The following is a 12500-nucleotide window of genomic DNA, read 5'->3' on the forward strand; positions in this document are numbered from 1 at the left end:
TGTTTTCCACTGCCGCGCATCCGAACCGAGCCAGAGCAGGGCCAGCACGGCACGGGTGTTTGTTTTCCACTGGCTCACATCCGAACCGAGCTAGCGAGGGACCAGCACGGCACGGGTGTTTCTGTTTTCCACTGCCGCACATCCAAACTGAGCCAGAGCAGGGCCAGCACGGCACGGGTATTTCTGTTTTCCACTGGCTCACATCGAAACCGAGCAAGCGAGGGACCAGCACGGCACGGGTGTTTCTGTTTTCCACTGGCACGCATCCGAACCGAGCTAGTGAGGGACCAGCACGGCACGGGTGTTTCTGTTTTCCACTGGCACACATCCAAACCGAGCTAGCGAGGGGCCAGCACGGCACGGGTGTTTCTGTTTTCCACTGGCACACATCGAAACCGAGCTAGCGAGGGGCCAGCACGGCACGGGTGTTTCTGTTTTCCACTGGCTCACATCCAAACCGAGCTAGGGAGAGGCCAGCACGGCACGGGTGTTTCTGTTTTCCACTGGCACACATCCGAACCGAGCTAGCGAGGGGCCAGCACGGTACGAGTGTTTCTGTTTTCCACTGGCACACATCCGAACCGAGCTAGAGGGAGGCCAGCACGGCACGGGTGTTTCTGTTTTCCACTGGCTCGCATCCAAACCGAGCTAGGGAGGGGGACCAGCACGGCACGAGTGTTTCTGTTTTCCACTGGCTCACACATCCGAACCGAGCTAGCGAGGGACCAGCACGGCACGGGTGTTTCTGTTTTCCACTGGCGCGCATCCGAACCGAGCTAGCGAGGGGCCAGCACGGCACGGGTGTTTCTGTTTTCCACTGCCGCACATTCAAACCGAGCCAGCGCGGGGAGGGGGGGGGCCAGCACGGTACGGGGTGAGATTTTTTCCATCGCGATTCATTTCACTGCTGCCGCTGCTGCTGCTACTGCAGCTGCAGCTGCCGGTCTCGTGGAAATTCGTTTGAGAATCTGGATCGGGGGGGGGGGCCAGGCAGGGCCGGGCGTGGGGGCCGGGGTGGGGGGGGGAAGACTAACGTGGCCGTTGCACCTACGCGCGTCAGCGGCACGGTACGGTACGGTACGGCACGGCACGGTACGGCACGGCACGGCACGACACGGCACGGCACGGTACGACACGGGTGTGTGTGTGGGTGCGAGTGTGGGTGCGTGTGTGGGTGTGTGTGTGTGGGTGGGTGTGTGGGTGTGTGTGGTGTCTCCTCAGTAGATGTTGAGGCTGAGTGAGCGTGCCGTGTCTCGCCGTGTCTCCCCGTGTCTCTCCCCGCGTCTCTCCCCGTGTCTCCCCGCGTCTCCCCGTGTCTCTCCCCGTGTCTCCTCAGTAGATGTTGAGGCTGAGTGAGCGTGCCGTGGCTCTCCCCACGAGTCTTGAGCGAGCCAGCGATGAGCGCGTGCACATGCGGGACGAGGGGAGGAGGGAGTCGGGCAACGGGGGGTCCCCGCCCCCCCCGCCCCGAGCCATCTGAGCTTTCTTGAGCTCCCTGGGTGTGATGGCGATGGGAGGGGGGAGAGAGGGGGGGGAGAAGGGGGGGGGAGGGGGAGAGGGGGAGAGAGGGGGGAAAGAGGGGGAGAGAGGGGAGGGGGGGGAGAGGGGGAGAGAGGGGAGAGGGGGGGGGAGAGGGGGGAGGGGGGGGGAGAGGGGAGAGAGGGGAGAGAGGGGAGAGGGGGAGAGAGGGGAGAGAGGGGGAGGGGGGGGGAGAGGGGGGAGAGGGGAGAGAGGGGGGAGGGGGGGGGGAGAGGGGGGAGAGGGGGAGAGAGGGGGGAGAGGGGGGAGGGGGGGGGAGAGGGGAGAGAGGGGAGAGAGGGGAGAGGGGGAGAGAGGGGAGAGAGGGGAGAGAGGGGGGAGGGGGGGGGGGAGAGGGGGGAGAGGGGAGAGAGGGAGGAGAGGGGGGAGAGGGGAGAGAGGGGGGAGAGGGGGAGAGAGGGGAGAGAGGGAGAGAGAGGGGGGAGGGGGGGGGAGGGGGGGGGGAGAGGGGGGAGAGGGGAGAGAGGGAGAGAGGGGGGAGGGGGGGGGAGAGGGGGGAGAGGGGAGAGAGGGGAGAGAGGGGGGAGAGGGGGGAGGGGGGGGGAGGGGGGGGAGAGGGGGGAGAGGGGGGAGAGGGGGGAGGGGGGGGGAGAGGGGAGAAAGGGGGGAGGGGGGGGAGAGGGGGGAGAGGGGGGAGAGGGGGGAGGGGGGGAGAGGGGGGAGAGGGGGGAGAGGGGAGAAAGGGGGGAGGGGGGGGAGAGGGGGGAGGGGGGGGGAGAGGGGGGAGAGGGGGGGAGAGGGGGGAGGGGGGGGAGAGGGGAGGGGGGGGAGAGGGGGGAGGGGGGGGAGAGGGGGGAGAGGGGAGAGAGGGGAGAGGGGGGGGAGAGGGGGGAGAGGGGGGAGAGGGGGGAGAGGGGGGAGGGGGGGGAGGGGGGGGGAGAGGGGGGAGAGGGGAGAGGGGGGGGGAGGGGGGGGGAGAGGGGGGAGAGAGGGGGGAGGGGGGGGAGAGGGGGGAGAGGGGGGAGGGGGGGGAGAGGGGGGAGAGGGGGGAGGGGGGGGAGAGGGGGGAGAGGGGGGGAGAGGGGAGAGGGGGGAGGGGGGGGGAGAGGGGAGAGAGGGGGGAGGGGGGGGAGAGGGGGGAGAGGGGGGAGAGGGGGGAGGGGGGGGAGAGGGGGGAGAGGGGAGAAAGGGGGGAGAGGGGGGGAGAGGGGGGAGAGGGGGGAGGGGGGGGAGAGGGGGGAGGGGGGGGGAGAGGGGGGAGAGGGGGGAGAGGGGGGAGGGGGGGGAGAGGGGAGGGGGGGGGAGAGGGGGGAGGGGGGGGAGAGGGGGGAGAGGGGAGAGAGGGGAGAGGGGGGGGAGAGGGGGGAGAGGGGGGAGAGGGGGGGAGGGGGGGGAGGGGGGGGAGGGGGGGAGGGGGGGGGAGAGGGGGGAGAGGGGAGAGGGGGGGGGAGAGGGGGGAGAGAGGGGGGAGGGGGGGGAGAGGGGGGAGAGAGGGGGGAGGGGGGGGGAGAGGGGGAGAGGGGGGAGAGGGGGGAGGGGGAAGAGAGGGGGGAGAGGGGGGAGAGGGGGGAGGGGGGGGAGAGGGGGGAGAGGGGGAGAGGGAGAGGGGGGAGGGGGGGGAGGGGGGGGAGAGGGGGGAGAGGGGAGAGAGGAGGGAGGGGGGGGGAGAGGGGGGAGGGGGGGGAGAGGGGGGAGAGGGGGGAGGGGGGGAGAGGGGGGAGAGGGGAGAAAGGGGGGAGGGGGGGGAGAGGGGGGAGGGGGGGGAGGGGGGGGGAGAGGGGGGAGGGGGGGGAGAGGGGAGAGAGGGGAGAGGGGGGGAGAGGGGGGAGAGGGGGGAGAGGGGGGAGGGGGGGAGAGGGGGGAGAGGGGGGAGGGGGGAGAGGGGGGAGAGGGGGGAGAGGGGGGAGAGGGGAGAGAGGGGAGAGGGGGGAGAGGGGGGAGGGGGGGGAGAGGGGAGAGGGGGAAAGGGGGGGGCATTAGATGTACAGTGTACCAAAGTATATAGTGTAGTGTATAGTGTAGTGTATAGTGTAGTGTATAGTGTAGTAGTGTATAGTGTAGTGTATAGTGTAGTGTGTAGTGTAGTGTATAGTGTAGTGTGTAGTGTAGTGTATAGTGTAGTGTATAGTGTAGTGTATGGTGTAGTGTATAGTGTAGTAGTTCATGGTGTAGTGTATAGTGTAGTGTGTAGTGTATAGTGTAGTGTATAGTGTAGTGTATAGTGTAGTGTGTAGTGTAGTGTGTAGTGTATAGTGTAGTGTGTAGTGTAGTGTGTAGTGTATGGTGTAGTGTAGTGTATAGTGTAGTGTATAGTGTAGTGTGTAGTGTATGGTGTAGTGTATAGTGTAGTGTAGTGTGTAGTGTATAGTGTAGTGTATAGTGTAGTGTATAGTGTAGTGTAGTAGTATATAGTGTAGTGTATAGTGTAGTGTATAGTGTAGTGTGTAGTGTATAGTGTAGTGTATAGTGTAGTGTATAGTGTAGTGTATAGTGTAGTAGTGTATAGTGTAGTAGTGTATAGTGTAGTGTATAGTGTAGTAGTGTATAGTGTAGTAGTGTATAGTGTAGTGTATAGTGTAGTGTATAGTGCAGTGTATAGTGTAGTGTATGGTGTAGTGTATAGTGTAGTGTATAGTGTAGTGTATAGTGTAGTGTATATTGTAGTGTATAGTGAAGTGTATAGTGTAGTAGTGTAGTGTATAGTGTAGTGTATAGTGTAGTGTAGTAGTGTATAGTGTAGTGTATAGTGTAGTGTATAGTGTAGTGTATAGTGTAGTGTAGTAGTGTAGTGTAGTAGTGTAGTGTATAGTGTAGTGTATAGTGTAGTAGTATATAGTGTAGTGTATAGTATAGTGTATAGTGTAGTAGTGTATAGTGTAGTGTAGTAGTGTAGTGTATAGTGTAGTGTAGTAGTGTATAGTGTAGTGTATAGTGTAGTGTATAGTGCAGTATATAGTGTAGTGTGTAGTGTAGTGTGTAGTGTATAGTGTAGTGTATCGTGTAGTGTATAGTGTAGTGTATAGTGTAGTGTATAGTGTATAGTGTAGTGTATAGTGTAGTGTATAGTGTAGTGTATAGTAGTGTAGTGTATAGTGTAGTGTATAGTGTAGTGTATAGTGTAGTGTGTAGTGTATAGTGTAGTGTATAGTGTAGTGTATCGTGTAGTGTAGTAGTGTAGTGTATAGTGTAGTGTATAGTGTAGTGTATAGTGTAGTGTGTAGTGTAGTGTATAGTGTAGTGTATAGTGTAGTGTATAGTGTAGTGTATAGTGTAGTGTAGTGTATAGTGTAGTGTAGTGTATAGTGTAGTGTATAGTGTAGTGTATAGTAGTGTATAGTGTAGTAGTGTAGTGTATAGTGTAGTGTATAGTGTAGTGTATAGTGTAGTAGTGTAGTGTATAGTGTAGTGTATAGTGTAGTGTAGTAGTGTAGTGTATAGTGTAGTGTATAGTGTAGTGTATAGTGTAGTGTATAGTGTAGTGTGTAGTGTAGTGTATAGTGTAGTGTATAGTGTAGTGTGTAGTGTAGTGTATTACGTCTGTAGGAGGTGGTTCTTGAACCTCTCCGCGTTGAGTTCCCGCCTCAATTCTTCGGCGCTGCGTCTCTCCGGAGGCAGCAGCTCGGTGTGACGGCAGAGACACGCGGACGAGGGACGAGACACGGGGTCTGGGCACAGCATGGACTGGGGACACACAGGGAGAGACACGGGGAGAGACACGGTGAGAGACACGGTGAGACACGGTGTGACGGCAGAGACACGCGGACGAGGGACGAGACACGGGGTCTGGGCACAGCATGGACTGGGGACACACAGGGAGAGACACGGGGAGAGATACGGTGAGAGACACGGTGAGACACGGTGTGACGGCAGAGACACGCGGACGAGGGACGAGACACGGGGTCTGGGCACAGCATGGACTGGGGACACACAGGGAGAGACACGGGGAGAGACACGGTGAGAGACACGGTGAGACACGGTGTGACGGCAGAGACACGCGGACGAGGGACGAGACACGGGGTCTGGGCACAGCATGGACTGGGGACACACAGGGAGAGACACGGGGAGAGACACGGTGAGAGACACGGTGAGACACGGTGTGACGGCAGAGACACGCGGACGAGGGACGAGACACGGGGTCTGGGCACAGCATGGACTGGGGACACACAGGGAGAGACACGGGGAGAGACACGGTGAGAGACACGGTGAGACACGGTGTGACGGCAGAGACACGCGGACGAGGGACGAGACACGGGGTCTGGGCACAGCATGGACTGGGGACACACAGGGAGAGACACGGGGAGAGACACGGTGAGAGACACGGTGAGACACGGTGTGACGGCAGAGACACGCGGACGAGGGACGAGACACGGGGTCTGGGGACAGCATGGACTGGGGACACACAGGGAGAGACACGGGGAGAGACACAGGGAGAGACACGGTGAGACATGGAGAGACACGGGGAGACACAGGGAGAGACACGGTGAGACACGGTGAGACACGGGGAGACACAGGGAGAGACACGGTGAGACATGGAGAGACACGGGGAGACACGGTGAGACACGGAGAGAGACACGGTGAGACACGGTGAGACACGCAGAGACACGGAGAGACACAAGGAGACACGGGGAGACACGGTGAGAGACACGGTGAGAGACACGGTGAGACACGGTGTGACGGCAGAGACACGCGGAGGAGGGGCGAGACACGGGGTCTGGGGACAGCATGGACTGGGGACACACAGGGAGAGACACGGGGAGACACAGGGAGAGACACGGTGAGACATGGAGAGACACGGGGAGACACAGGGAGAGACACGGTGAGACACGGTGAGACACGGGGAGACACAGGGAGAGACACGGTGAGACATGGAGAGACACGGGGAGACACAGGGAGAGACACGGTGAGACACGGTGAGACACGGGGAGACACAGGGAGAGACACGGTGAGACATGGAGAGACACGGGGAGAGACACGGAGAGAGACACGGTGAGACACGCAGAGACACAAGGAGAGACACAGAGAGAGACACGGTGAGACACGGTGAGACACGGAGAGAGACACAGGGAGAGACACGGTGAGACATGGAGAGACACGGGGAGAGACACGGTGAGACACGCAGAGACACGGAGAGACACGGTGAGACACGCAGAGACACGGAGAGACACAAGGAGACACGAAGAGAGACGCGGGGAGAGACGCGGAGAGAGAGACGGAGAGACACGGTGAGACACGCAGAGACACGCGGACGAGGGGCGAGACACGGGGTCTGGGCATAGCATGGACTGGAGAGACACGCAGAGACACGGTGAGGCACGGTGAGACATGGGGAGGCACGGGGAGAGACGCGGGGAGAGACACGGTGAGAGACACGGAGAGAGACACAGAGTGAGACACGGTGAGGCACGGTGAGACACGGAGAGACACGGGGAGAGACACGGAGAGACACGGAGAGAGACACAGAGAGAGAGACGGAGAGACACGGTGAGACACGCAGAGACACGCGGACGAGGGGCGAGACACGCGGTCTGGGCATAGCATGGACGGGAGAGACACGCAGAGACACGGTGAGGCACGGTGAGACATGGGGAGGCACGGGGAGAGACGCGGGGAGAGACACGGAGAGAGACACAGAGTGAGACACGGTGAGGCATGGTGAGACACGGAGAGACGCGGAGAGACGCGGGGAGAGACACGGAGAGACACGGAGAGACACGGAGAGAGACACAGAGAGAGACACGGTGAGACACGGAGAGACACGGGGAGACGTGGGGAGAGACACAGAGAGAGACACGGTGAGACACGGAGAGACACGGGGAGACGTGGGGAGAGACACAGGGTGAGACACGCGGACGAGGGGCGAGACACGGGGTCATGGACTGGGGACACGCAGAGACACGGAGAGACACGGAGAGAGACACGGAGAGAGACACGGAGAGACACGGAGAGACACGGAGAGACACGGTGAGGCATAGAGAGAGATGCGGGGAGAGACACGGAGAGAGACACAGGGAGAGACACAGGGAGAGACACAGGGAGAGACACAGGGAGAGACACAGGGAGAGACACAGGGAGAGACACAGGGAGAGACACGGTGAGACACGGGGAGAGACACAGGGAGAGACACAGGGAGAGACACAGGGAGAGACACAGGGAGAGACACGGAGAGACACGGTGAGACACGGGGAGAGACACAGGGAGAGACACAGGGAGAGACACGGAGAGACACGGTGAGGCATAGAGAGAGATGCGGGGAGAGACACGGAGAGAGACACAGGGAGAGACACAGGGAGAGACACAGGGAGAGACACAGGGAGAGACACAGGGAGAGACACAGGGAGAGACACAGGGAGAGACACGGTGAGACACGGGGAGAGACACAGGGAGAGACACAGGGAGAGACACAGGGAGAGACACAGGGAGAGACACGGAGAGACACGGTGAGACACGGGGAGAGACACAGGGAGAGACACAGGGAGAGACACAGGGAGAGACACAGGGAGAGACACAGGGAGAGACACGGAGAGACACGGTGAGACACGGGGAGAGACACAGGGAGAGACACAGGGAGAGACACAGGGAGAGACACAGGGAGAGACACGGTGAGACATGGAGAGACACGGTGAGACACGGTGAGACACGGTGAGACACGGTGAGACACGGTGAGACATGGAGAGACACGGAGAGACACGGGGAGAGACACGGTGAGACATGGAGAGACACGGAGAGACACGGAGAGACACGGTGAGACACGGTGAGACACGGTGAGACATGGAGAGACACGGAGAGACACGGAGAGACACGGTGAGACACGGTGAGACACGGTGAGACACGGTGAGACATGGAGAGACACGGAGAGACACGGAGAGACACGGTGAGACACGGAGAGACACAGGGAGAGACACGGTGAGACACGGTGAGACACGGAGAGACACAGGGAGAGACACGGTGAGACACGGTGAGACACGGTGAGACACGGTGAGACACGGAGAGACACGGAGAGACACGGTGAGACACGGAGAGACACAGGGAGAGACACGGTGAGACACGGTGAGACACGGTGAGACACAGGGAGAGACACGGTGAGACACGGTGAGACATGGAGAGACACGGAGAGACACGGAGAGACACGCAGAGAGAGACACGGTGAGACACGGTGGGACACACAGAGACACACAGAGACACACAGAGACACGGGGAGAGACACGGAGAGACACGGTGAGAGACGCAGAGAGAGACACGGTGAGACACGCAGAGACACGGGGAGACACACAGAGACACACAGAGACACGGGGAGAGACACGGAGAGACACGGTGAGACACGCAGAGACACACAGAGACATGGGGAGGCACGGGGAGAGACACAGAGAGAGACACGGTGAGACACGCAGAGACACGCGGACGAGGGGCGAGACACGGGGTATGGGCACAGCATGGACTGGGGACACGCAGAGACACGGGGAGAGACACGGTGAGACACGGTGAGAGAGACACGGTGAGACACGGTGAGACACGCAGAGACACGGAGAGACGCGGGCAGAGACACGGGGAGAGACACGGGGAGAGACACGGGGAGACACGGTGAGACACGGTGAGACACACAGAGACACGGGGAGAGACACGGGGAGAGGCACGGAGAGAGACACGGTGAGACACGGAGAGACACGGAGAGACACGGAGAGAGACACGGTGAGACACGCAGAGACACGCGGAGGAGGGGCGAGACACGGGGTCTGGGCACAGCATGGACTGGGGACACGCAGAGACACGGAGAGACACGGTGAGACACGGTGAGACACAGAGAGACACGGGGAGAGGCACGAAGAGAGACGCGGGGAGAGACACGGAGAGAGACACGGTGTGACGGCAGAGACACGCGGACGAGGGGCGAGACACGGGATCCGGGCACAGCATGGACTGGGGACACACAGGGAGAGACACGGGGAGAGACACGGGGAGAGACACGGTGAGAAACGGTGAGACATGGGGAGACACGGTGAGAGACACGGGGAGAGACACAGAGAGAGACACGGTGAGACACGCAGAGACACGCAGAGCCACGGGGAGACACGGGGAGACACGGTGAGAGACACGGGGAGAGACACAGAGAGAGACACAGAGAGAGACACGGTGAGACACGCGGAGACACGGTGAGACATGGGGAGACACGGGGAGACACGGGGAGAGACACGGGGAGAGACACGGGGAGACACGGGGAGAGACGCGGGGAGAGACACGGTGAGACACGGGGAGACACGGGGTCCGGGCACAGCATGGACTGGGGACACGCAGAGACATGGGGAGAGACACAGAGAAAGACACGGGGAGACGCGGGGAGAGACACAGGGAGAGACGCGGGGAGAGACACAGGGAGAGACACGGGGAGAGACGCGGGGAGAGACACGGGGAGAGACGCGGGGAGAGACGCGGGGAGAGACACGGGGAGAGACGCGGGGAGAGACACGGGGAGAGACACGGGGAGAGACGCGGGGAGAGACACGGGGAGAGACGCGGGGAGAGACACGGGGAGAGACGCGGGGAGAGACACGGGGAGACACGGGGAGAGACACGGGGAGACACGGGGAGAGACGCGGGGAGAGACGCGGGGAGAGACACGGGGAGAGACGCGGGGAGAGACACGGGGAGAGACACGGGGAGAGAGACATGGGGAGAGAGACGGGGAGAGACACGGGGAGAGACACGGGGAGAGACACGGGGAGAGACACGGGGAGAGACACGGGGAGAGACATGGGGAGAGACACGGGGAGAGACACGGGGAGAGACACGGGGAGAGACACGGGGAGACACGTGGAGAGACACGGGGAGAGACACGGGGAGAGACACGTGGAGAGACACGGGGAGAGACGCGGGGAGAGACACGGGGAGAGACACGGGGAGAGACATGGGGAGAGACACGGGGAGAGACACGGGGAGACGCGGAGAGAGACACGGGGAGAGACACGGGGAGAGACACGGGGAGACACGGGGAGAGACACGGGGAGAGACGCGGGGAGAGACACGGGGAGAGACACGGGGAGACGCGGAGAGAGACACAGAGAGAAAGAGAGAGACGCGGGGAGAGACGGTGAGACACGCAGAGAGACGCAGAGGGTTGGGGGGTGGGGAGGTTTGTGGGCTGGGTGGGGGCTGGGCTGGCTGGCTGGGTGGGGGGCTGGATGGGGGGCTGGGTGGGGGCTGGGTGGGGCTTGGGGTGGCTGGCTGGGGGGGGGGGGGGTTGTAGTGGGGGCTGGGTGGGGTGGCTGGCCGGGTGGGTGGGGGTTGGGCTGGCTGGCTGGGTGGGTGGGGCTGGGTGAGGGGCTGGATGGCTGGCTGGCTGGGGCTGGGTGTGGGCTGGGTGTGGGCTGGGTGGGGGCTAGGTGGGTGGGGGTCTACCTCCAGCAGCTGCTGCAGCCCCCCCGCGAGTGCGCGTGGCAGGGAGGGGAGGGCGCCCTGACGGATGCGTTGCCACTCGCTGCCGTTGGCCGGCAGGGGGCCGGCGCCAGCGGCCACGGCGACGGTGAGCGCCAGAGAGAACACGTCGGCCTTGGGCAGGTGCCGGTAGTCCTGGTGAGTACACGGTGAGTACACGGTGAGTACGCGGTGAGTACACACACCGAGTTACACACACACACTCACTCACTCAACCACACACACACTCACTCAACCACACACACACTCACTCACTCAACCACACACACACACACACTCACTCAACCACACACACACACACTCACTCACTCAACCACACACACACTCACTAACTCACTCAACCACACACACACACTCACTCACTCACTCAACCACACACACACACTCACTCACTCAACCACACACACACTCACTCACTCACTCAACCACACACACACTCACTCACTCAACCACACACACACACACTCACTCAACCACACACACACACACACTCACTCACTCAACCACACACACACACTCACTCACTCAACCACACAACCACACACACACACACTCACTCACTCAACCACACAACCACACACACACACACTCACTCACTCAACCACACACACACTCACTCACTCAACCACACACACACACACTCACTCACTCACTCAACCACAAACACACACACTCACTCACTCAACCACACACACACTCACTCACTCACTCAACCACACACACACACTCACTCACTCAACCACACACACACACACTCACTCACTCACTCAACCACACACACACTCACTCACTCAACCACACACACACTCACTCACTCAACACACACACACACACACTCACTCACTCAACCACACACACACTCACTCACTCAACCACACACACACTCACTCAACCACACACACACACACTCACTCACTCAACCACACACACACTCACTCACTCAACCACACACACACACACTCACTCAACCACACACACTCACTCACTCACTCAACCACACACACACACTCACTCACTCAACCACACACACACTCACTCACTCAACCACACACACACACTCACTCACTCAACCACACACACACACACTCACTCACTCAACCACACACACACACACTCACTCACTCAACCACACACACACACACTCACTCACTCAACCACACACTCACTCACTCACTCAACCACACACACACACTCACTCACTCACTCAACCACACACACACACTCACTCACTCAACCACACAACCACACACACACACACTCACTCACTCACTCAACCACAAACACACACACTCACTCACTCAACCACACACACACTCACTCACTCACTCAACCACACACACACACACTCACTCACTCACTCAACCACACACACACTCACTCACTCAACCACACACACACACTCACTCACTCAACCACACACACACACACACTCACTCACTCAACCACACACACACACACTCACTCACTCAACCACACACACTCACTCACTCAACCACACACACACACACTCACTCACTCAACCACACACACACACACACTCACTCACTCAACCACACACCACACTAACTACACACACACACACTACACACACACAC

General features: G+C 60.5%; 1 protein-coding gene across 1 annotated transcript in view; it reads right to left on the reverse strand.

Annotated features, from left to right (window-relative positions):
- Positions 1 to 6: 6 nt before the first annotated feature.
- Positions 7 to 12500, reverse strand: part of LOC144954523 (wee1-like protein kinase 1-A) — a 30520-nt gene continuing 18026 nt past the window's right edge. Inside the window, 4 exon segments of the mRNA XM_078884995.1 lie at positions 7 to 1455; positions 1458 to 1495; positions 5015 to 5160; positions 10870 to 11040. Of these exon segments, the coding sequence (XP_078741121.1) occupies positions 923 to 1455; positions 1458 to 1495; positions 5015 to 5160; positions 10870 to 11040 (888 nt within the window). The 3' untranslated portion in view covers positions 7 to 922.

This window comes from Lampetra fluviatilis, unplaced genomic scaffold (assembly GCF_964198595.1).
Source record: "Lampetra fluviatilis unplaced genomic scaffold, kcLamFluv1.1 SCAFFOLD_915, whole genome shotgun sequence".
Lineage (NCBI taxonomy): Eukaryota > Metazoa > Chordata > Hyperoartia > Petromyzontiformes > Petromyzontidae > Lampetra > Lampetra fluviatilis.